Source organism: Martes martes (genome assembly GCF_963455335.1).
Source record: "Martes martes genome assembly, chromosome: 7".
Lineage (NCBI taxonomy): Eukaryota > Metazoa > Chordata > Mammalia > Carnivora > Mustelidae > Martes > Martes martes.
The window spans coordinates 103209893-103236339 of NC_137894.1; the positions used below are offsets into that span (position 1 = coordinate 103209893).

The 26447-nt window shown below is 37.4% G+C and overlaps 1 protein-coding gene across 2 annotated transcripts; it reads left to right on the top strand.

Moving 5' to 3' along the window:
- Positions 1 to 3011: 3011 nt before the first annotated feature.
- On the top strand, positions 3012 to 25549 carry NAA30 (N-alpha-acetyltransferase 30, NatC catalytic subunit). Of its 2 annotated transcripts, XR_013967198.1 has the most exons (6): positions 3012 to 3145; positions 3410 to 4181; positions 9391 to 9514; positions 11616 to 11671; positions 22092 to 22312; positions 23020 to 23608. XR_013967198.1 is itself a non-coding variant. In XM_080809592.1 (5 exons), exons 2-5 carry the CDS (start codon positions 3411 to 3413, stop codon positions 22227 to 22229), a joined length of 1089 nt encoding a protein of 362 aa, XP_080665718.1. In that variant the 5' UTR covers positions 3012 to 3145; position 3410; the 3' UTR covers positions 22230 to 25549. The 2 variants fall into 2 exon arrangements, 1 of the variants encoding a protein (XP_080665718.1); XM_080809592.1 differs by having other exon boundaries at positions 22092 to 25549.
- Positions 25550 to 26447: the final 898 nt, after the last annotated feature.

The following is a 26447-nucleotide window of genomic DNA, read 5'->3' on the forward strand; positions in this document are numbered from 1 at the left end:
CATCATATCAGCATATAACAAACATGAGTAAAAAAGAAAAGGCTTACAAAGACAGATTTCTTAGAGAAGTCTTCTTAGAAGATCAGCATTGGGATTTTAATACTGGGATATAAAGTGGAGTCACAGGAGCTTAGATATCAGAGAACTTATTAGCTTATGAACTAGCAAGGAGGCCAGAATTTACTTTTTAACTATAAACATCCTAGACTGCTGAGAGAATAGCATAGTGTAGGGAAAAAAAACAACAACAAGTCTCCTTTTAAGTATTAGATATGTGAATAATAAGTGAATAAGACTCCGTCACTGACCTCATGGAGGTCTTTCCAACTCTCATCTTTCTGAAAATAACTGTGAGACAACATTAAGTGAGCTCCTCAGCAAGAAAGCTCAGTGCCAAGTTACAGTATGGAAAGAACACTAAGACTTACTGCCACTCATTCCTTACGATGGAGTCACATTAGATAGGGTTACAGTTCACAGATAACAAGAGACATTTTTCTAAGTAAAAATTAACTTTAGGGGCACCTGGGTGGCTCAGCTGGTTAAGCAACTGCCTTCGGCTCAGGTCATGATCCTGGAGTCCTGGGATTAAGTCCCACATCAGGCCCCCAGCTCCATGGGGAGTCTGCTTCTCCCTCTGACCTCCCCTCTCATGCTCTCTCACTCCGTCTCTCTCTCTCTCTCTCTCTCTCAAATAAATAAATAAAAATCTAAAAAAAAAAACAAAAAAACTTTAAATATGTTTTGGGGAGTTGTGTGGGGCCATTTTGGTCATTATTTCCTGCATGACTTGAACAGATCATCGTTTGGCTGACCATCCAGGTTACACTTCAAACCTATGTCATTTGAAAAATATGTATTGTTAAACAATGTATGTACATTTGGAAATATGGTTTTGTTTTTCTTTTTAAAAACCATAAATGGGATCCCATTGTACTTATTAGTTTACCTCCTTAGGGTGTTTAGGAAGTCTTAAGCACCTATGACAACTTGTGCTTTCCAAAAATGGCCACAGCAATATTTCTGGTTCCATGTTCTCTTTAAAAACCTTGCCTCTCCTTATCAAGAAGTAGGGTCTGTTTCCCCAATCCCTGAACTTGGATGAGGCTTTGTGAGGGTATGGAGAAAAAGAAGGCAGTAGAATTGACACTGCATGACCTCTAAGGCAGATAAAAGGTGGCGGTAGAAACCTGGCTCTCCTACTCTTGGGATACTCACCCTTGGAAACTAGCCATCATGCTCTGAGAAAGCCCAGAGCAGTCCATAGTAAAAGGCCACCTGGAGAGATCTACGTGGAGTTGAACTGAGTTCTCCAGCCTGTGACCCCCAGCCATTATCAACCATCGACATGAAAGTGAAAAGTTTTCAGATGATTCTAATCCTCAGCCTTCCAGTTGAGGCCCTATGCATAAAGAGAGCAAAGTCATTCCTGCTGTGCAGTCTGAATTCCTGACCCACAGAATCCATTGGCATAATAAATGTTTATTTTATACAACTGTGTTGTGGGGGTAATTTGCAATGCAATCATAGTAACCGGAAGTGTACCAAATATATTCCATTATATTCAATCTATTTCATTCTTTCAGCAATAACATAATTAACTATAGTATTTAGGTATCGTAAGCTTCTTTTAATCATTCCTGTATTGATAGATACTTAGGTGGTTTGGACTTGTTTCCAATTATAGATAAGGCTGAAATAAATAAGCACCTACACCTCTATTTGTACACAAATGTCAATATTTCTATGGAAATCTATAAATTAGTTTTTATAAAACCTATAAATGAGTTAACAAATACTCATAAGGTACTTGGTGCCTGGCACATAGTCACGCATTTTGTTATTTTTTTTATTACTATAGATTGAACTTGTAGATGGAAGATGATAGTTTGTCCTATCTTTAGTGACAAGGATCCTAACAATTGTATTTAACAGCTACAATACAGTGTAACCCACTTTCCAGAGTTTTTATCATGGCAGAAAGTTGCAAACACAATCAGTCATAGAATTATGTCCCTGAAAACATCTATATGCTGCTGACATGACCAGCTCTACAAATCAGTTTTGGAAAAACTTAATTTGCTCCGCGTGATGGAGAGTTACAAAAGATCCGCTGGAAATCATCATTTGCAGACTAGAGAGGAAAGAGGGAATCCACACGCTCAAGTGCGCGTCGCTGTTCAATTCCATTTGCATCCGCTCCGGCAGACCACTTGGTGGAGTGAGTGAGGAGGAGGTTCAGGACATCACTTTACTGGTGACAGTTTGTGTCACAAGTTTAGGCTTGTGCTTTTCTAGCCGTTGTCACTCTGTTCCACCATCTCTAACTCTTCCCCAGACGTGCTTGTATCTGTCCGGCACCTTTTAATCACATTTACCTCCAAATTCCTGGGTGGGGTGAAAGGGGTAAGGGGGGAGAAAAAGGACTACCTGTCCAGCTTGTCTTGTCTCAAAGGGGCAGACTAATCAAACTTAACTCACACCGCAAACAACCAGTTTTCAAAAGCTTTTAACGGCCTTTCTCTTTCGATTTTCTCCCGTTTTGCTCCATTTTTAAGGGACTCAGGTAACCGCCCTCCCCCCTCTGCCTTCCTCCCTTGCCCCTCTCCGGGTCAGGGCAAACGTAGTACAGCTGAGGAGGAGCAGTTTTAGGGAACTCGTGTGCGTTTGGGTCGGCAGGCCACCAGCCCGCGGGCTTCGCGGCCGCTCGGTGGACGGCGGGCCTGCCCATCGCTCCCCCGCCCAGCGTCTTAACCTCCGCCGGCGGAGGAGTTCCAAGGCCGAGGACAGTGGGGTTGAAGCTGGAGACTCTGAAGCCGTGAGCAACTTCCCCACCCCACAGCCCCACCCATTAGCACTCGGCCTCCCCTAGAGCCCACAGGAGACACCTTCGTCCCCGCCCCTCCACAGGTCACCTCCCTCCACGCCCCTTTCCCTTGGCCCCGGCAGCCGGCAGGCAGGGAAGTGTCGTAAAGCCAGGCCTAGGAAACTTTACCCGGGGTAACAGCCGAGGCGCTTTACGGCGACGGCGGCTGAGTGTGAACCTTGGCGGCGGTGGAGGCGGCCGCGGCGGCGAAGGAGGCGGCGGCGGCGGCGGCTGAGGAGGAAGAGGAGTGGCGGCAGTGGCGGCGGGGACCTGTGCGGGGTGAGCCGCGAGGAGGGGACAGGGAGGGGCCGCGGGTGACAGGGCCAGCGGATGGGTGCGGGCGGACGGGGACGGTGGCCGGCTGAACAGCTGGGCGGCGCTGAAGAGCGGGGGGGGGCGCGGAATTGGGGGGCTGCTCCGTGAGGGACGGTTTCTGCCTTTGTTCCCCCCCCTTCACCGTCGCCCCCCCGCCCGCCGCCCCCTCTGCTGCGCGCTAGTCCGCTGGGTCTCATGGCCTCCCCTCTCGGTCTGTGTCGCCTCTAGGATGGCGGAGGTACCGCCTGGGCCTAGCAGCCTCCTCCCACCACCAGCACCTCCGGCCTCGGCGGCGGCCGAGCCCCGCTGTCCCTTCCCGGCGGGGGCCGCCCTCGTCTGCTGCAGCGAGGACGAGGAGGACGACGAGGAGCACGAAGGCGGCGGCGGCAGGAGCCCGGCGGGCAGCGAGGCGACGGCGGCGGCCAAGGGACATCCGTGCCTCCGCTGCCCTCAGCCGCCGCAGGAGCAGCAGCAGCTCAACGGATTGATCAGCCCCGAACTGCGGCACCTCCGGGCGGCCGCCTCCCTCAAGAGCAAGGTTTTGAGCGTGGCCGAGACGGCCACGACCACGGCCACCCCCGACGGGGGGCCCAGAGCGACTGCAACAAAAGGAGCTGGGGTACACTCGGGCGAGAGTGCCCCTCACTGCCTCCCCAGTAATGGAAGAACTGCGCTCCCCAGCCCGGCAGAGGCAGTGGCGGCGAGCGATCCTGCGGCGGCCCGCAATGGACTGGCGGAGGGCACCGAGCAGGAGGAGGAGGAGGAGGAAGACGAGCAGGTGCGGCTGCTCTCTTCATCCCTGACCGCCGGCTGCAGTTTAAGAAGCCCCTCAGGCAGGGAGGTTGAGCCTGGGGAGGATCGGACGATACGTTATGTCCGATATGAATCCGAGCTACAAATGCCCGATATCATGAGACTGATCACCAAAGATCTGTCTGAACCCTACTCCATTTATACCTATAGATATTTTATCCACAACTGGCCACAGCTGTGCTTCTTGGTAAGTGGATGGAATGCAAAAAGGGTGAACCCAGCAGAGAGATCCAGGCCGTGCAGGGCAGGGAGTGTGAGGGCCGAGAGTGGCAGTGGATGTATACTCCTGCGTTTCATAGTACGTTACATGATGTAAAGTGCATGTGCACACTACTAGTTATTTAATGAAAGTGTTCTGAAGGTAAGACGTCTTCATCTGGCTGAACTTGATATGTAAACGCAACAAGCCTGTGTGATGCATGTTGGGGGTCTTGGATCCTGTTTATATTAGCTTATAATCATGTTTAACCGTCTTTAATTACCTTCCCTCGTCCTCAAAGCACTTTGCAATTATTTAATTTGAACATAGTTCTGTTCGGATACAGGCTTTATTAATCTCTCAATTGCAGCCTAATCAGGGAAGAGTGTATGCATAAACATGTTTTGGTGAACATGATTGTCAGTAAACTTGCTGTGGCCACATTGGAGAATTAAATCTTACAAGCATTTTCTGTAATTATGGAGATTGTTTCCTTTTACTTCAACAGGACAATTAACAGTTGTAGCCAGCCTGTTTTCTAGTGCTAGATTGTAGAAGGCGCTACTAACACTTCTGGTGGCTGAAAGACTCCTGAAACTTGAACAAAATGCCTTTTTGGAATGTAGGAAACTAAGTGTGAAATTGTTACTAATCTAATTTTTTTCTTTAAGAAAATGGTCGTAGATATACCTAAATACTAGTAGTAACACTGGCTTCTGTGAAGAATAGTTGACAAAATTTTTTTTTTACTTATGTGTAAACAAAAAAGATCTGGCTATGAAATAAGCTAAATAGTTGTATTTTTTTTTTTTAATTTATGTAGTACTGGCAGTACCAGTAGTTTCTTCCCAGTAGTATTGACCAGTTTTAGTCTGTATGAAACCTTTCACTTAAATATTAACTGAGGGTATATGCATTATATTTGTGTCCTCACAAGCATTTTGTTTCCATTGACTTTCACTGAGGAAAAGCAACATGCTTTTAAGAAGTATTTTATGATATGTAAAGGGAGAAGCACTAGTGTTATTTACTGTTTTAGCATTGACTTAGTTGCACTTAGCAAATCCCTGCAAGACATTTTGACAGTGCTTTAGAAATCCATCTTTTTGATTCCATATGTTGATAATCTGAAAATATAACTCCAGTATTGTAGATAATGGTAGTTCTGCTATTTTCTATGTTCAGTTTACTAAACTTCAATGTAGTATGTTTGTTTAAATTGTGGGAACTATCTTACAGTCTACAAAACTGCTCTTCCAGGATTCTAACCACTGTATCAAAATAGAAGTTCTTAGCCATGCCTATGCCAATGAACATGGGAAAGTGATTTTATAGCACTATTCTATATGTGATATTAAATGCCAATGTAATTGCTAAAAACTTATGATTGATTTAATTGTAAATTTACCCACAAAAGCATACAATTGAGTCACACCTTAAATTGAAATATGTATTTCTGTTAGTTACAGAAAACAGTTGTATGTATAGTATTTAGGCAACTTTGGGTTCTGATACTACCTTGGTCTTTCTCAATTTGTCTGCCATTTTAGACTCTGATAAACTTAGTAAATTTTAATTTTGGTGATATTTCATAGACTTCTTCCAATTCATCAGCTAATTTGTACTTTAGCTCTTTAATAGCCAATTTGTTTAACATTAAATTCTGAATATCTGGAAATTGAGATATGTACAGGTGGTTGACATCTAAGATTTGCTAGTGCAAATACATATCTGGAGGTATTGAACATAAAATAGTAGTTAATCAGAAGCCATTTAGAATTGGGGCCTCTATGTTGGCCCCAATTTTTGAATTTCCTATAAGAACTAATTTAAAACAAATATAAGTGTGTATATTTATTGTAAGTCATATCATGTTAGAACTGTAAAGGATCTTAAATATAATCTAGCTCAACTTCACTCTTTTTAATGCAAAAAAATTAAGGACCAAAATGACTTAAAATGTTTAAATCTTCAGATAGTTAGGGGTGCCTGGCTGGCTCAGTCAGTGGAACGTGCAACTCTTGATCTCATGTTTGTGAGTTCGAGCCCCAGGTTGTGTATAGAGATTACATAAAAACAAAATCTTAAAAAAAAAAAAAAAAAGCTTCAAGTATTTAGTGGCTGAGAGGTAAAGCTAGAACTTTACCTGACCTCTCAATATGGAAATAAGCAAGAACCTGAAAAATTACATATTCTTGACCTATTCAGTGAAGATCATTGTGTTACCAAGTTATGCCTCATCAAGGTACTGTTGTCCTTGCAAACATGAATAATCTGAAGAGATTGAAAACCTCCAAAACGTTTCTGATTTCTGTATAATCTGTAATGGATCAAATGGAGTGTATGAGGTTGAACCTTAGAAAATTGCCAATACTTGACCTTATCTGACTAACAAAAATGACGGTTTCTTATGATTCTTCCTAATAATTGTAAAAGGTGTGAAAGTAGAGTACCAGACAAATGGGACACTGTCAGTTACTCTAGTCTTAACTAATTTATCTCTACCTTTTTTGAGTTCATGATATTTTCAGCTGTTGGTGCCTTTTTGAACATCTTAAGCTTACTACCAGTGATGTATTATAGTCTGTTTATTCTAAATTTAACTTCATGGCTTCCTCTGTTTTCTCATGTATAGCATTCTGGAATTTGGGAATTTCTATTTCACACAACTTACATTTTTCAAGTTTTATAGATTAACAAGCATTTGGCCTTGTAGAGTTAAGTCTTAATCTTGCCAGGAATTTTTCAGTTTCCATCCTTGAAAAAAGAACACATTTGATAGTAAGAGTTCCAAATATATGTGCAGAGCTTTTATTTAGAAAAACTGACAAGCAGTTTAGCAATTCTTTTTTTTTTTTTTTTTTAAGATTGCCTTTATTTATTTGTCAGAGAGAGAGAGTGTGCACAAGCAAGGGGAGCAGCAGTCTCCCCACCGAGCAAGGAGCACAGATGTGGCACTGGATCCCAGGACCCTGGGAACATGACCTGAGCTGAAGGCAGATGCTTAACCGACTGATCCACCCACTTGTTTCCCAGTTTAGTGATTCTTTTTTTTTTTTTTTTAAGGTTTTATTTATTTATTTGTCAGAGAGAGAGAGACAGTGCAACAGGGGGAGCAGAGGGAGAAGCAGGCTCCCCACTGAGCAGGGAGTCCAATGCGGGACTGGATCCCAGGATCCTGGGATCATGACTTCATTCGAGGGCAGATGCTTAACCAACTGACCAACTGAGATGTCCCTAGTTTAGTGATTCTTGTAAGTGTATAACCATCAGTAATTTATCAGAAAAAAAATAGAACTTCCTCACTATCAACATCTTATTAGTAACAGTATATTATATATTGGGCTTTTATCTTTTTTACTGATTTTGTACCTGATCTTTGTTCCTTCATACTCTTAATTAGGAAGAAGTCAATCTAGTCCTAGTGTGAACTGGTGTAATACTTGTTTGCCTATTACTTCCTTGGTCAAAGGACGAAGATTTGTTTGAAATTCCTATCCAATTTGAAAGTATTGTCCAGTTGTATTGTTTCTAGTGGTTCTGATTTTGAAGAAGCTTCTTTTGGATGGTTTACTAACTGAAGTGTAGCTGTCCTACAGTTTTGTGTCATAGATTTATATAGGTTTCCATTTTCCTTAACTTATCAGGTCAAAAAGTTTTTCAGTGTACCATTTAATGTGTACAACATGTACACACATACTCAACCACATAAACATATATTTGAGGTGAGTTACTTTCGAATCAGAAAAATGCTGTTAAGAGTTGTTCAGTCTGCCAATTTTTGTGTATTTTTCAGGTCTTATTTCAGGAAGAAATTTTAGTTTCCAAAAGAATTTTGATAAAACCAGATTGATTTATTGTGAATGAAAATGGAAATAGAAATTTTTGAGGTTTATTGGATTGTGTGATAAAACAGGAATGAATTAGTGTGGATTGTTCAGTTTAATAGCCCCTCAAAAGAATTTTCTGACCTCGTTCAGGTTTGTGTGAAATGGATTAGAATTACCTTGCCTATAGGATTTCTCCACAATTAAAAAAGGATTTTTTAATCATATTACAGAATGATGATCTGAAAAATGTCAGATCAAAATTAAGTTTAAGTTAAGTATAAACTGGTCTTTTAAATTTTTTAACCCAGTTCCTGATTTTTGTTGTTGAAATAGTTTCTTCTGAAAATTTAATTTTATTAAGAGATAATTTGAAGTTTTCCTGTTTTTTAATGAGTGCTCTTTATAGCAAACACATATTTCGAGCAAGCTGACATGTTATTAAATAATTGGAGCTATATCCCTGTTGATATTTACCAGAATACAGTATTACTAGAACTTTTCATGAGTGAAGGAACTTTTGAAAAACATTTTTAATGGTACACTGGAAATGTTAATGAAAATGGGGGATAGTTAGCATTTATTCAACATATAACCTTTCACACTCTGGAAAGACATTTTTATGAAAATAACTATAAAATTACATGAAAGCTTTTGCTTTAATATGAAACTCTGATTTTAAGCTCTGGATATTCTTTGAGCTTTATGATAATGATACTGTCAGGAGTGTCCTAAAAATGAGACCATCGTATATCTAGTTTTCATAGTCCTTCACTGAAAAAACGCCTTGGGTAAGATCCAAAGAATACCTTTAAAAAAAGCCTTTTTTCTGAAAATCATTACTTTTTTTTTTTTTTTCTGGTCAAAATCTAACTCTACTGTTCATGTATAGATATTATGTCTTATATTTCTCTTTCAGCAGAACTTTATTGGAATGGAGATAAATTTACAGTACTTTGATACGCAAGTTTTACAATATTTTATCATATCCTAAAGAATTTTCTTAAAAAAATTACTTTCACATATTTCCTCCTTCCCAAATCTTAAACATGTAGGTCTTTATTGCAAATAATTATAAGCACCTCTTATAAGGTACTTGAATATTTGCTTTGTGGAAATCTTGCTTCTTTTCCCCCCTAGGGTTTGGTAAGAAGCATAAGCATACCCTAAACAATGTTGAATGATTTTAAAACTGGAACATTTGAAGGAGTTCTGGAATTGAGATTTCTGAAACTTATGTGATTGCTATTACTAGAATTCTTATCTCTCCTTCCTCGAAAGTGTGACCAATGGTTGGTTGCTGTTTCCCTGGGTAATTGTGCCGTACCTGATGGCAATGTATTCTTCATAACTGTTTGTTTATTTTTAAGGCCATGGTAGGGGAGGAATGTGTAGGTGCCATCGTTTGCAAGTTGGATATGCACAAAAAGATGTTCCGCAGAGGTTATATAGCCATGTTAGCCGTGGATTCCAAATACAGGAGAAATGGCATTGGTAAGGAAAATACTATGTCACTAAATGAATGCATAAGTTATTTTCATTTTTGTTTTTTAAAGCTAAAGATTTATATGTAAATATGTAGGAATGAGAAAGAAGGTAAGAGAAGGAAATTAAGGTTGTTTTTATTTCAAAATATTTTTAAAATGTTCTTAAAATGAATTGTTTTCTTTATTAATGTTTTGTTTGAGAAATTATCTTTCTGGCAAGTAACAGGTGATGAGTTTTTACCTCCAAACATTTCTTTTGATCATATTCAAAATTGTTCGTTTCTACTGTATACTGCAGTTTTCAATAGCATCATTGGGGCACTGATAACAGCCCTCTTGGAGCTGTCTATACCTGTGTTAAGTGGACCTCAAGGCAAAATTATGGAGAAATTGTTACCATTATTTAGTACTAGTGCTAGTACTATATGTACAATATGTCCTCAAACATATTGTACATATACATATTGTACATGTAGTACGTATATATACTATATACTATATAGTACATACATGTACATATGTACTATGTAGTACATATAGTACAATATGTCCTCAAACATATTGGCAGTTCAGGGAGGACCGGGAGAAAGAACGCTTTCTTAGTATTCCCAATTCCATCTCTTTCTTGGGTCTACTTTTCCTGGCATCTTCAGTTAATCTTACGCTTGTGATTTATAATGGTCATTAGAATCATTTGGGTGGTTTAAAAGCAAATGCGTAGGTCCCTTTTCCTGAGAATCTTGTTTGTCCTGTTAGAAGTAGGGCTGGAGCTTCCCCAGGTGACTGTGCTGTAAGCCTGGTTAAGAGCCATTGTCCTAGTGTCTAGGATCCACTGGCTCTTTGTTCAGGATGGGGATCAAACACTTGTCTGACCATGTCAAATTCTGGGATCTAGTAAAGCTAAGTAAGTATTTGTGAAGATTTAATGCCTATACCAGTATTTAATTGCTAGTAGTTTTTTGTCACTTGTAGTTTTTTTTTTATGCGAGTGTTACTGTCCAATTTAAGACTGTTTCACATAATTTGAGATGTCAGTAAAAAATCATTATATTTGACAGAGAGAGAGAGATCACAAGTAGGCAGAGAGGCAGGGGGAAGCAGAGAGCCCGATGTGGGGCTCGATCCCAGGACCCTGAGATCATGACCTGAGCAGAAGGCAGAGGTTTAAACCACTGAGCCACCCAGGTGCCCCCCAAAATCATTATAAATAGGTAGACTTAATACATTTGGTTTAACCAATCTTTCTTACTAGAGGTTAGATTTTACTACTAAGGTTTTTAATGGATTGGACTTGTTAATATAAGCCAAGTTTTGCATTTTTGGCACATTAAAAAGAGCTGATAAGGGCTCATGGCAAATGGTAAGCAATTGTCTGGCTAGTTCTCAGGGCAGAACCTGGTGGCTTGAGGGCTGTATGCTAGCCCATAGACATTTTGTTTGGCCCATGCAATGTGTTCTTCCTCATGTGCATGGTTGGGAAATTAAGAGATTCCTTACAGAATTTGGATTTCTTAAAATCAGAGTTGGCAGTTGTTTTCCCTCTTACGAGCCAAATGCATCTGACCCTAAACTAGGATACATTTTGCGAGACATTTACAGAGACAACACTGGCGTCATTTGGGAATGCTGGACTTCAGTATGCTCAGGCTCCCTATAGGGTTTGTAGGAATCAACCAGTGTTTTGGACCCACTCTGCGTGCCAGCAGTTTCTGGTGTGATTTTTGGCAAAATTAGCTCAAGAGTCTTGTAGTAACTTCTGGCTAGTTCACGGTTTTCCTGGGTTGCTCTGGCCATACCATTATCTTGCCTTTTTTTCCCCCTTTTTCTCTTACTTTTAAACAGAACAGCACAAACTCCTTCTTTGAGCAACTAATTACACCTAAGAAAAAAGGATACATACGGAGATAGGTCTTTTAAAAGGAAACTTAAATTGCTATGTGTAGGTTCTTTTAGCCTCTCAGTTTAAATTTTTTTCTCACTTAAGATTGTGTGTATGTGCATTCAAGGTAGAACCCAGCATTTGATATTTCTGTGCTTATGAATATGATAATTTAGGTATCTTTAAGAAACTAAAATTTCCTTCATTAATACTCATATCTATATTCTAGGTACTAACTTGGTTAAGAAAGCTATATATGCCATGGTTGAAGGAGACTGTGATGAGGTAAGTCTTTCTAAATGTTTAAAACCTTAAACTGGTATTCTACCAGTTTGTTTGTTTTTTTTTTAATAAATATCTCATAAATTACACTGCAAATTTCATTGCAAACTATTATTATATAATTATATAATTGTCACTTATGGTAAAAATTATATTCCTTTTAAAAACACATGAATTTTGACCTAGAACAAATTTTAAGATGATAATGAGAGCTAAAATTTGCTCTTTGTCAAAATGTAAAGGTGAAATCTTAGACATTTTCAGTAAATAATTGATATTCAGAAGAATTGGTATTCAGAGGATTTGTTATCAGTTAAAGTCATATAAGGTAGCTCTTATTACTAATTTTATTGCAGTTTCCTTCCATACTAGCCTTAGTTTCTCTCTAAATAACATTTTTTTTAAACTGTGTGCCAACTGTCAGCTCATATGAAAGACATTCCATTCTGTTTGAAAAAAATCTCTCAGTATTAAACAATGAGAAGGCTGAGGAGAAAAAAGACAGCCACTTTTTAAATGTAGACCTCTCTGTGCATTAGCCTAAGAGTGTCTTTTCTCTTTACCTTGTTTGTACAACCTAACCATGGCTATAATTTCTTTGTTTCCTATAGCACTGTGCTATACACATAGTGAGTGCTCCATAATTTCATGGTGATGGTTGGGAATGTTAAGATTTACTGTCATAATGTGGAAGGAAATAAGAATAAACTAGAGAAGTATAGATGTTTTTAATATAGGCATGGTGACTGGGAAGGAACAAGGTTATATTGTGCTAATAATTTTATGAACAGTACAGGTGACAATTATCTTTATTATTGGAGTGTAACTATGCCTTAGAGAGTTCTCAAAATACGTGAAATTAGGTTTTTTTCCTCAAAAGTCTACAACTTGTTTTGATTACTTTTTTTTAAGGTGGATTTTTTTTTTTTTCTGTACAAAATGTATACAGTCATTAAGCGTGATGTGTGATTTGGGGGTATAGAGTCCCTTCATTCACTGTCCACGCTGTGCAGCTCTTCATTCTTCTTTCCACTTATACCTACTGTTCATCAGCTCATGTATCCTCCCATTTCTAAGTACACATCTAAGCTGTGTAATACTTTTTCTTTACACAAATGAAGCCATAATTATTACTCTGCAATTTTTTTTTTATTTAACAATATGTCATGAACATGTTTCCATGTTGGAATACAGAGCTTTACCATAAAGTGGTCTCACGTTTCTTGTTCACATTAATTTGTATTCTGACAGATCACACTAAATGGTGGTTATATGAGAAGGCCTTCAGGCATGTTGGGCAGCATAGAAGAAACCATCCTGGCATTTCAGGATATTCAACGTTATTTCAGATGAGATAATTCACACATAGTGAAGGAGCTTATATTGTTCACAACTTTTAATATAAGGTCGCAAAGTAAAAGATGCAGTGACCCTGATCATTTAAATGGCTGGTAACTAAAATTTGCAGAAGAGGATTGGATTGCATATGTTGATGGGTGTAAGTCTCTATGTTTGGACCATAGCCACACTGGTTAGTTCATCAGGAGAAGTCAAGCTTCCTAAAAGTTGCGTAACAGTTTGGAAAAATCTTTGGGTTGATAAGACCTTGTTTTAATCCTCTACTGCCTCTGAAAAGAGTGGTTTCCAGTGAAGAGGGATGTACAGACAGGGAGTATTGTGTTCCTTAATGGTATTAACACCTGTGAGTTAGCCTAGTCACTACCTGTGAGACAGGGTAGTGTGCTTTACCTTAACTGAACAAATGTTTAAATATTATTGGTTTTCCTTTGAAAGTTCTGGGGATTGATACAGAGATTTGGGTTATATCGTTTTAGTCTCAAAGTTAGATCCTTAATTAGTGACACATTTTATGGTAGAAATACTCTTCATTGTGGGCCTAAAAATCTAATTCTGATTTACTTACTTACTTTTGAAGAAAAGAGTTTTAACTAATCTTAGTCTGAAATGAGGATAGTTCCATAAGCTTATTTCTTTTGTATGATGTTTTTGCAGTTTGAATAACTCTGCCTCTGGATTAGAGAACTCTGCTATGTTTAAAAAAAAATTGTCTGTGTCCCACATTGTTCAGATAAAGGTTTTTCTCTATGAAGGGATTAGAACCTTTGTTTACTTTTATAAGGCTTTCCTTTTCCCTTTCCTTATGTTTTAGACTATACAAGGCACAATTCTATCCCTTTTTCCCTTCTAATTTTTGATAGTTAAATTTGTCTTTGTTGGTTCCACTTCCTTTTATTACCATTTCATTCCATTTTGGTTTGGTTTCTTCCCCCTCGACTCCAGTGTAACTATTTTCCCACTGATGTATTTGCTAGACCTAGTAGCTTCTTGATTCTCCTCTATTTATTAAACTACTTTTCTGTCTTTAAGATCCAAAATAAATATCAATAACTTTTTTTTTTTAAAGATTTTATTTATTTATTTGCCAGACAGAGATCACAAAGAGGCAGAGAGGCAGGCAGAGAGAGAGGGGAAAGCAGGCTCCCCGCCGAGCAGAGAGCCCCATGCGGGACTCGATCCCAGCACCCTGAGATCATGACCCGAGCCGAAGGCAGAGGCTTAACCCACTGAGCCACCCAGGCGCCCCTATCAATAACTTTTTTAAGTTTTCCTTAATCCTTCTGGACAGAATCATTTGTGTGGCTTCTGTGGTTTTCTTGGCTTCTGTTTTTGAAAAATTTGCTTTGCCTTTCAGTCTGTGCCTTAGCTGCTAAGGAGAGCAGAGATTCCTCTTCTTGTTTACTGCTGTGTTCTTAGTAACTTAGTGTGGCATTTATGATAGAGTACAATGGTTCTTACGTATTTTTTGACTGATTAAGTCAGTTCTTCCAACATTTTATCTGTACCTCTTTTTTTTTAATGCACTTTTGAATTTTGAATTATTACCTTGTCTTTGCTTCTGAGCTTTCTATAAGCTTTCTAGGAATGGCAGTAATCTTACTTATTTTGTACGTAGTAAGATTTAAAAAAAAAAACTATCCTCAAAGTTTATCAGTTAAAATACCTTTTGGTAAAAACAAAATCATGTGTAAAAACAGTCTTGTATATAATTCATTGTTTTGAGGAAAACTGAAATTTTAATTTCTAAGAATATAGTAACCAATTATAAAGTAACCAACATGTGATTTTACTTTTATTAAGTTAGGTCAACCTTCTTTTCTCTTAAAGTGTTAAGAAATTTCAGCAGATTATTGGAAAGAGATTTGAAGAGGGATTTAAATTACATTTTCCACCACTTAGGTTGTACTGCTATTTTTTTTTTTTTATTTTGAGAGAGATTTTAAATTTTCTGCACCTGTAGAGAGTTACATTTGGAAATCTCTCTGAAGCCTTACCATGCACATCCAGTCAGTTTTTCCTTCCCATTCTGTTTGTAGAATTTGCGACTTTGAGTCGTGTTTTATTATTGCTCTTGGTAGCTCTTTTCATTTTTAAGATAAATTCACAACATCTTAAACCAAAATTAGTAATCACAGAGTTAAAATGTAGATGATGTTTTTGTTTGAATAATAATGAAATACTCTCTGGATCTACTATTTATCTTCATTTTGCCTTACTATGACTTTCCTAACTTTTTATGTCAGAATTAGACATGTTAAACAGCATAACTAATATCTTTTTCATTTTCTGTATATATGGAGCTGTCTGTAAAGTTATAACATCGAAAAAAGAAACAAGTGGATTTGTTGCTTCATGAATGGGAAATGCATTACCCTTGTTGCTGACCTGGCTTTAACTTGGTTACACCCCCACATCCTCTGGCTGCCAAACATGTAGTGGCTTCTAGAACAAGCATCTTGGGTTTGTGTCTTACAGTAGAGGAAATAGTAAGAAAAATACAAATAGCATGAAAAAGTGTTCTGGAATGTAGGATTGCTGGATCATATGGTAGTTCTATTTTTAATTTTTTAAGGAACCTCCATAACTATTTCCATGATAGCTGTACCAGTTTACATTCCTACCAACAGTGGCCTAATTTCTTATAACCAATAATAAATCTGTTACATATTAATAAAATACATGTAATATCTTGATATGTGTAAATACATCTCATATTTTTATGATTTTTTTTGATATTGTAAAAAGATGACTTTTAAGCCTTTTATGTTTAACAGTTACATGTTGAACATTTTAGTTTCACTGGAAACATATTTTGGCTATCAGACAGAGGCTGCTTGGTAAAGAACAGAATGAAATGGAGATCTTTAAGCTGTAAGAACTTTTGGTTGAATAGTTTGTCCTAATTAAAGAACTGCTTATGAGAGTCCTGGGTTATAGTCTCTTTGTCTGTGCCATATGATTGTAATTCTGATCTTAAAGGAATGTTATGAAAAGCAATAGTACCGGCCGCCTGGGTGGCTCAGTTGTTAAGCGTCTGCCTTTGGCTCAGGTCATGATCCCAGGGTCCTGGGATCGAGGCCCACATCGGGCTCCCTGCTTAGTGGGAAGCCTGCTTCTCCCTCTCTCACTCCCCCTGCTTATGTTCCCTCTCTCTTTGTGTCTCTCTCTGTCAAATAAATAAAATCTTAAAAAAAAAAAAAAAAAGCAGTAGTAGTATTCAGTAGTATTGATGGAAGGTCTGTGAGGTGCCAGACCATAGGCTAGTGCTTAGGTTCTAGCAATGAACAGCTTGCCCTCCCTCCAGCAGTTCCAGCCTTACAATATTAAAAAAGTCTTTCTAAACTGTAATAGTTTGGCTTATCCTGACAATGGTTTGTTGCTAAGAGAGTCCGTGGAACTTCACAGTAATCCTTTTTCTGTTAAGTAGAATTCTACTTTGGCAAATTTCTTTGGGACCAAAGTAGCCTCATTATCCTTTGGCTTCCTATGTAATACTCCCATGATGTGGACTGAAAGAATAGTTTTATATTGAGTTCACTATAAACCCGGATTTTCTTTTAATGTGTTTATAAGAATTTGAGTGATTAAGTATTAAAAAGTAGTTACTTTTTTTTTTTTTTTTACATTTTGTTTTGTCAGATGATCTCTTTGTTTAGAGAATGTGAGTACTGAGAGAATCTTTTCATTTAAACTAAGGTCAGCCCTTTGTGTAATTCCATTTCTGTGTAATTGGGCTGTATTTCACTAATCTGTTAGGATGCCAACAAACATGAATACAGCTCTTTACCACACCTTACGTGTGTATTTATGTAGCCATAATAAGCTTCAGATGTGTCTTGACTATTTTCAGTTGCCAAATATTAACAAACAGACTTAGATCCCCTTCATTGTGTCTTAAGTAGGTTAGATCTCCCATTTGCTGCCTTGTTTTACTCTGGGAAACAATCAGCGGGGGGAGGCACAGAAGAGTGGATACTATTAAGCTTTAGTTCAGATTTGCAGTCTGGTCTGTTTTTGCAGTACTGGTGGCCTTGAGTTTCATTCTTTTGTGAATTGGAGAAAATCATATCTGTTTCATAGGGTTATTCTGAAAATAACATAATGACAAATGCATGTAAAATGACACAATGCATGTAAAATCCCTTACAAAGCATTTAGTAAGCCTTCAGTAAATAGTAACTTAAAAAAACTTTCACTCCTTTTTCTGTGAAATAGTTCCAGGTTTTGAGTTGTTGTACCTTTATCGCTTGACATGTTAATTGTTTTGACACATTTTAGCTCTAATTAGGTGGTGGCCTAAAACAGAATTCTAGGAGTTACCCAAGAGAATTGTTCAAAATTGAAAACCTGTATTGATCAGATTGTAGTGATCTTCCGTACTGGAAGAAGACACACATTACTAAAAAATAAATTCCATATTTTTAAGAGCAGGGAAAAATTGTTGACTTTTCTTCTTCTTTTTCTTTTCTTTTTTTTTTTTTAAGATTTTGTTTATTTATTTGACAGATCACAACTAGGCAGAGAGGCAGGCAGAGAGAAAAGGGGAGACAGGCTCCCCACTGAGCAGAGAGCCCAATGCGGGGCTCGATCCCAAGACCCTGAGACCATGACCTGAGCCAAAGGCAAAGGCTTAACCCACTGAGCCATCCAGGCACCCCTGTTGACTTTTACATTTTTTTTTATTTGATTTGATTTTTTTTTCAGTGTTCCAAAATTCATTGTTTATGCACCTCACCCAGTGTTCCATGCAATACGTGCCCTCTATAATACCCACCACCAGGCTCACCCAACCTTCCACCCTTCTCCCCTCCAAAACCTTCAGTTTGTTTTTCAGAGTCCACAGTTTCTCATGGTTTGTCTCCCCCTATCTCCCAGTGTCCTCTGTGTTATTCCTTATGCTCCACAAGTTAAGCGAAACCATATGATAATTGACTCTCTCTGCTTGACTTTTTTCACTCAGCATAATCTCTTCCAGTCTCATTTATGTTGATAAAAAAGTTGGGTATTCATCCTTTCTGATGGAGGCATAATATTCCATTGTATGTATGAACCAGATCTTCTTTATCCATTCATCTGTTGAAGGGCATCTTGGTTCTTTCCAGAGTTTGGCGATTGTGGCCACTGCTGCTGTGAACATTGGGGTACATATGGCCCTTCTTATTACTACATCTGTATCTTTGGGGTGAATACCCAGTAGTGCAATTGCCAGGTCATAGGGTAGCTCTATTTTTAATTTCTTAAGGAATCTCCACACTGTTCCAAAGTGGCTGCCCCAACTTGCATTTCCACCAACAGTGTAAGAGGGTTCCCCTTTCTCCACATCCTCTCCAACACTTCTTGTTTACTGTCTTGTTAACTTTGGTCATTCTAATTGGTGTAAGGTGGTATCTCAACGTGGTTTTGATTTGAATCTCTCTGATGGCTAATGATGATTTTTTCATGTGTCTGTTAGCCATTTGTTTGTCTTCTTTTGAGAAGTGTCTGTTCATGTCTTCTGCCCATTTTTTGACATGATAATGTGTTTTGTGTGTGTTGAGTTTGAGGAGTTCTTTATAGATCTTGGCTATCAGCCCTTTGTAGTGTCATTTGTGAATATCTTCTCCCATTCTGTGGGTTTCAAACTCTTTGTTTTGTTGACTGTTTCCTTTCTTGTGGAGAAACTTTTGATTTTGATGAAGTCCTGAAAGTTCATTTTCGGTTTTGTTTCCTTTGCCTTTGGAGACATGTCTTGAAAGAAGTTGCTGTGGCTAATGTCAAAGAGGTTACTGCCTATGTTCTCCTCTAGGATTTTGATAGATTCCTGCCTCACGTTGAGATGTTTCATCCATTTTGAGTTTTTCTTTGTGTATGGTTTAAGAGAATGGTCAAGTTTCATTCTTCTATACATTGCTGTTCAATTTTCCCAGCACCATTTATTGAAGAGACTTTTTTCCACTATATATTTTTTCCTATTTTGTCGAAGATTATTTGACCATAGAGTTGTGGGTCCATATCTGGGCTCTGTACTCTGTTCCACTGAGTACAGTGGAACTGAGTACAGTTCCACTGGTCTATGTGTCTGCTTTTGTGCCAGTACCATGCTGTCTTGGTGATCACAGCTTTGTAGTAAAGCTTGAAATCAGGCAGTGTGATGCCCCCAGTTTTGTTTTTCTTTTTCAACATTTCCGTAGCAATTCGTGGTCCCTTCTGGTTCCATACAAATTTTAGGATTGTTTGTACCAGCTCTTTGAAAAATGCCAGTGGAATTTTGATCGGGATGGCATTGAAAGTATAGATTGCTCTAGGCAGTATAGACATTTTAACAGTGTTTACTCTTCCGATCCATGAGCATGGAATGCTCTTCCATCTTTTTGCGTCGTCTTCAATTTCTTCCATGAGTATTCTGTAGTTCCCCGAGTACAAATCCTTTACCTCTTTTGTTAGTTTTATTCCCAGGTGTCTTATGGTTCTTGGTGCTATAGTCAATGGAATCGATTCTCTAATTTCCCTTTCTGTATTTTCATTGTTAGTGTATAAGAAAGCAACTGATTTTTGTACATTGATTTTGTATCCTGCCACATTACTGAATTGCTGTATGAGTTCTGGTAGTTTGGGGGACTTTTATTCTTAAACCAATTTATTTGTTGTACAACATTTATTTAAATGTTCCTTCTTAGTAATATTTTCTCTTGCTCCTGATTTATTCATTACTTGTTTTTAGACCTTTTAAAAGTTCATATTTAGCAAGTGATTTACTTTAATGAGTAAATTGTATAGGCCGTTGCTTTAAGATGAAGCTTTCTCTTTCAGTACTTTGGTCATTTAAAAGTTTGGTAAAACTTTCATTTGTCTAATGTTTATGTAATATATGTAATATAATGAAAGGTATGTAGGATGTATATAATTTACAAATATTTAAGAGCCTTCTCTGTGTTAGCCGGTATGTTAAGTACATAGGAAACGGCTGTGAAGGAGGTACACATGATCCCTGCCGTTCTTGGGCTCATCACCTAGGAGAGCTGTCACAGTCATTAAATGTTGAATGAGAATGTAGTTGGATAAGGAATGGTGCAGAGTGCTGTTGGGGTAATACAAAAGAAGGGGATACTACTTCACCCAGTCTGGAAGGGACAAACTAACAACAAAAGCAAGGAGGACAGGAAGAGCATCCTTCCAGACAGAGAAAACAACTTGGGTGAAAGGTCTAAGATGGGAAAGATCACGGTGGGTTCCAGAAACTGAACGTTCAGTGTTGATCATGGAGAGCTGAAAGAGCACAGGCAGGGGACTGGGGGGACCTAAAGTGAAGTTGGTAAGGTAGGTAAAGGCCATATTTTGATGGGCCTTTTAGGTTTCTTTAGATTGCTTTTAGATTGTGGACTTTATCTTGAGCACAAAAAGGAGTCAGTAAATGGTTTTAAGCAGGGAGTTAACAAGAGTGTGGAAGACTTTTGAGTTAGACGAATCTTACAATTTCAGTGTTCTGGGAGCTTGGACTAGAATGGTATCAGGGATAGAAAGAAAAGGGTTGATTTGAGAGATTTAAGAGAGAAAATTGCAATACTCGTGCGTGGATGTTTGTAGCAGGGCATAGAGAGGAAAAAAATTAGTTCAAAAATTACTCTTGGTTTCAGGTTTGAGGCATTGTTAGGATGGAGATCTTGTTACTAAGATATGGAATTGTGGAGGAGGAGTTGATCATGAGTTCACTTTTGCAGAGGATGAGTTGAGGTATATTCTTTTCCCTATTATTTATATCCGTTTGAATTCTTGTCAAATGTTTTGATAGCTTGAGATAGAACAGAGAGTCTCATAGGCTTCACTTGGGCCTTTGTTTAATTATACTTTGCTCACTCTTGTCCCGCTTCAAACACCTGAGGGTTAGTAGTAGTAGTTACAGTAGTAACTGTAGCTCATTGTGTTGGTAATTCTCAATGAGGTAGGTTGAGAAGCAATAGAAAGGCAAATAGAGCTGGGTATCTAAAAGGTGGGAGGATGGGATAGAGGATATTTTGGTAGAGGAAGGTAGAAACAAATTTAAAAAAGGAAATTAGAATATCAAAAAATATCACTTACTCATTGTCAGAGCCATTCTAAAAAAGACTCAGAAGTTAATGCTTTATGTGTTCTTCAGCTAAGTGTTGGTGTCCATAATATGTAGTCATTTGTTTGCAGACTGTAGTCTCCCAACTAGCAGCATCAGCATCAAGTAGCAATTTTTTAAAAATAAAGATGCTTGGGCCCCACCCCAAATATACTCAGAAACTCTTGGAGGAGGGGTCTCAGCAGTCTATTTTAACAAACCCTCCAGTTAACTAATTTTGGGGTACCTTTGGTCTAAACAGCGAGTCAGATAGTAAATATTTTAGACATTGCAGACTATAGATCTCTGGTGCAGCTGTTAGGCTCTGCTTCTTGTATTGAGAAAGCAGTCCTAGATAGCACGTAAACAAATGGGCATTGGTTGTGTTCCAATAAAACTTTATTTTCAGAAACAGGCAACAGGCACATTTGGCCCAAGGGCTATAATTTGCAGATTCTGGTGTAGACTCTAGATAATATGGTAGTTGTTGCCAGGATAAATGATGACAAATTAATGAAAATATAGGCGTCGGAGGTCAATTTGAATAGTTTCAAGTACTAGTCCTTTTTCTTCCAAGTTTTTATTGTTGATATTTTTTTTTCTTCATCTTTTTGTCACGCTCTTTTTCTCCACAGGGAAATAATTCATCTTTGTTTAGTACAAAACATATATTCTCATTGCTAAAACTTCCAAACATCACAAAAAATCAATAGAACAGAAGATGTTCACATTCCTACCTCTCCTTGCCCCAAGAGAAAATTACTATCACAATTTCAGTGACTATTTTTCTGGTTTTTTTCTCTTTAACATTTGTTTCACCATCAATTTATAACCAATACGGTATGTTTTTCTTAAATACTTAAAATGTTTATTAATTATTAAATTAATTATTAAATACTTAAAATGTTTATTTTATATGTGATTTGTCAAATTATGAAATTATAAAATTAATTTCAAATATATAAAATTGCAACTCGGTTTTCTCTCTTTTTTTTTTTGAAGGTTGTTTTGGAAACAGAAATAACGAATAAGTCTGCTTTGAAACTTTATGAAAATCTTGGTTTTGTTCGAGATAAGAGGCTGTTCAGATACTATTTAAATGGAGTTGATGCACTGCGACTTAAATTGTGGCTGCGTTGAGAAACTGACATCAAGGAACAACTTTCCAACCACGCAGAATCGACCTTTGCATGCAATGCAATTTGTACAGAATTGCTTTGCAGGTGGATTTAGTAATTTCCATGCAGCTCTTATCTGTCAGTGTCTCATTGAGTGTCGCACAATATTTGTTGCACTTTGGCATGGCGCATTTGTTCTGAATTAAAAGAGATTGTTTTAAACTTAAAGAGTTCTTTTGGTACCAGCAAGATGTGCCAGTTGATAGCCAAGATTTGTTTGTTCATTTGCAAAGTCTGCTGACAATGTCATTTACACAGTGATCATTTTGTCACAGAACCAGTAAGTGGAACATGATTTTTGTTCCTTAAAAAAGCCAATGTAAGATTGTAAAAATCTAAGTATACTAACATTTCACATGAAACCTGCCATAGTTTTCTGAAGGGGGTGGGGGAAAAGCTTCGATTTTAGGTTTTATTTTTTCAATATTAAATTTTCCATTCTTGAATATTGGTACCTCAGTGATTAGTGAATGAAAAAAATGTTATGTAGGGTTGGGTGTGTCTTACAATGAGTAAAGATAACAATTAAATTGCGTCTGCCAGTGCCTGTGTAGATAAGTATATTTGTCTTCATCTCTAGTTTTTGAATGCATGCTCTCTTTTCCTTTTCTTTAAGGCCTTTGCAAGCAAACTTTTGTTTTTATTTAAATTCTAAATTTGATAATAAATTATTTCAGATTTTTATAATTTGGATACTTTTTTCCAGGTGAGTGACAGAGTGGTTTACTGTAAAGTCCCTTTTTTCCTTACAGTAAGAAGTTGAATCTACTTGGAAAATCTTTGAGAAATGACTCAAAAGGGATGAGAAAAGTTGATGGAGCCGGGAATTGCTGGGTTTTTGGATGCACTTTTTTTTTTTGAGAGTGAGGGAATTTTTGGAAAAGACTAGAAAATTAATGTAAATTGGTATGATTTTATTTAATCAAAATTATCACTAAGCTGTGAAGAACAGCTTTTACAAAGCAGTTGGAACTTTTTTCCCCACTTGATTTGGATTTCACATTGCTTCTGTTTCTTAACATGCTTAACTTTGGTTCTTGGTCTTGGAAATAAATTTCAAGGTGCATTGTATCCATTTTAAACTGATTTTCTTTTCTTTTCACTTATTTGAGCAAATTCTTGGGGAAGCTTTGCTTAGTTCTCAGAAAACCAAAAGGGAAAATTGTAAAAAAAATTTTTTTGGAATGAGTCCTATGGGTTTTCGTAATAGTTATCACCATGTTCAGTTACATTGTATTTTGGCCGATCTGTGCAGTGTAACCAATTTTGAAGTTAATTGCTTTCAGTTGAGTCAGGAAACCTGTGATGGATAATTTAACTGGAAAACCTAGGTACCCATTTAAAAAAAAAAAAAAAAAGATGGATGCTCTGTGAAAAATGTTTTGTAGGATTCTGTGTTGTTTTTTCTTCAATTTGGATATGCTTTACTTCTGCTCTAGGATTTGGTTTGAATTTTATTTTATGGCTATAATTACTGTATTTTTTAAAAACCCTACCTCCATTAACAGTTGGTAAAAGCCCCCTTTCAGGAAAGTTTGTTGCCTTTTTTTTTTTTTTTTTTTTTAAAGGAAAGCTGCTCCTTGCTCAGTGTAGTGTCTTGAAAGTGAACATGGTATTAAGTACTTTTAAAATAATGATACACAGATTTGGTAAAAATAAAATCTTCCTGCTGGTGGGATCATTTATCCTTCTTTTTAAAGACAAATATTTCTTTCCATTTTATGTTGCTCTTGAAAGTTTAATGGGCAGAGTACTGATTACATTTAAAATGTGATGATCACACAATACACAGCTTTCCAGCTGACGATTTTGAGTATGTCTTTGCTCAAATGTCATTTGGGCTCTAGCCTTTAGAGTAATGCCAATCATAGTGATGCTTCTGTTATTTTTAATATGGAGGGAACTGAGCTAAAACAGTTAACAAATTTTATCTCACCACTTTATGTTTGACGTGGTGATTCATGAGTAATGATAGTTGATGAACATACAGTTGCTTGACTCACTAATGGGGACAGTTCTAAAATAGATACATGCTAGATTTTCATTTCAGCCATTGTGTTTTTGGCACATTGTCAGTGAAACCATCTCTGCTGACCTTTTCCCCCAGAACTGACCACGTTTTGCTGAACTGCCTGGGTGTTTGTAAACATGACCTTAACATGTGGCTAAAAAGTCAGATTGTTGCTGTATTATTCAGTTGGTGTATGTTGAATATAAATGTCTTCCTTATGTCTTTCTTTGGTTATGCAAAAATGGTTTACTTAAGTGGACTAAAATTTTAATGTCTAGCATGATAACCCAGCATCAAAACTAAGTCTCCGTTCCAGTTGCAGTAGCATCATACATTGATTTACTTCTTGGTAGTGGACTTTCATTTTTCTTATATAATCTTAAAACAATCCCATTTAAAATTGATAGAGTGAGTTCACTTGGCTAAAACTGAGCAAAATTGGTGCAACTTTCTTTTAACGGGGTGCTGCCTCTTTAAGACTGACTGTACTATCCACTGACACTGGTTTGGCAGTTGGTACTGCTGAACATTTTTATACATGCTACCATGAAGCTATATATGTTAGTATTGAAGAAGCTAACGGGTATACTATACTATCATTTTTGATGTGTGGGCTGATTGTAATTTCCCTTACATTAGGATGAAACTACTCGAGAAGTCCACAGATCAGAAGCCAGACAGTAGTTTTTGAAGTTGAAGCCAGCAAAATTTAAAAAAGAGAAAAAATTACTATTGAAAAATTTGTTTTAATATTTTCTGCCTCTTCCCCAAATTACCCTCCCTACTTGCTTGACAAATCTATGTAAAGAAGTTTGTTTGTCACATGTTTTAATTTTACCTTGCCCTGTGTTATGGTATTGGCTGACATGTATAAGACTGGATGTGTATATTTATTATGGTGTCTAAAAATCATGAAGTTCATCACTTTCCAGGAGCATAGATAAAAGCAAATTGGTAGTGCATCAGAGTTACTTTTTAGTGCACCATGACATCACTAAAATGAGTGCTATAATGTTACAGGGCTTTCAGGTTTGTAAAAACATAACCATAAATTATATTGACGTCAGATATGAGTTGAGTATCTATAAAATATCACGTGTATCTCAAAATATTGGACTGCTGTTTGATGACTGGATATTGCTGCATAATTTTCTTCTATTGTCCCATATCCTTTTGGAGAGAGAGATTTAATGGGATTTGAAATGTGCAAGCTGTCTAAATAAGATGCAGTCAAATAAAGTTGGTTAAGTTGTGTTTGCATTTTTCTTTTAGATACAGCTGTGTGCATTTTATGATTGAGTTGTTCTGCTTTTACCTACTAAGAAAAAAAACCAACCAATCCATTCAGTTCCTCACTTCCTGCCTCCGATCCAAGAACTATTTGGAAGAAGTGATACATAATTATTATCTGCTTTGTGTTCTGACAAAGTAAATTCGAAAATAACATGAGTTTGATTTTCCTAAAAGTATTCAGTCAGTCAACTCAGATATCAGATATCAATACAGATGAAAGCATTTTTTTGCATGTGTAAAACCAAAACTTATTTTTTTGTCCTTGTCCCATAGCAATTTATTCCCAAGACCATCTTTCTTTTAATTTACTACCTTTTTGTTTGTATTTAAGTAATGTTTTTGACCCCCTTGTTAAGACACCAAAGTAAAAGTAAAGTAGAGCAATATCTGAGCTATTTACCTTATTCTTGTGAGAAACTTTAAATGGTAGTTATGTATGCTTTTATATTTAAAGATTTATGGGATGTTAGTGGAAGAAAGAGATGTTTTAAATATGAGTACTAAATTACTTTCATCATCCGTGCAGTATTCACTTTGTTGAATACTTTGTTCTTTTGTAGTTAGTAAAAATGTCTGAGTTCATGTTTTACTTGAATCTTATATGGACCTCCTGAATACCTCATAAATTGTCTAAATAATGATCAGAAATTTGATAGCATCCTTTGACACCTATGAACAGAGATCACTATTAATCTGTAGCCCAGAGATACAGTGATATTTTTAAACAACTTTCAGTTTAAAAATTTCATGAGATATAGCACAGTGCACTTTCTTCAGATCAGTGCTGTCCAGTAGCACTTTTTACAATAATAAAAATATTCTTTGTGTGCTCCAGTATGGTAGCCACTAGTCACATGTAGCTAGTGAGCCCTTGAA

What these genes read in the sequence shown, in the direction of transcription:
- NAA30 (XM_080809592.1), top strand. Translation starts at nt 3,411, where the DNA reads ATGGCGGAGGTACCGCCTGGGCCTAGCAGCCTCCTCCCACCACCAGCA. An exon ending in ATACAGGAGAAATGGCATTG is followed by an intron (nt 9,515 to 11,615) that starts GTAAGGAAAATA and finishes TCTATATTCTAG; the next exon opens with GTACTAACTTGGTTAAGAAA. An exon ending in TTGAAGGAGACTGTGATGAG is followed by an intron (nt 11,672 to 22,091) that starts GTAAGTCTTTCT and finishes TTTTTTTTGAAG; the next exon opens with GTTGTTTTGGAAACAGAAAT.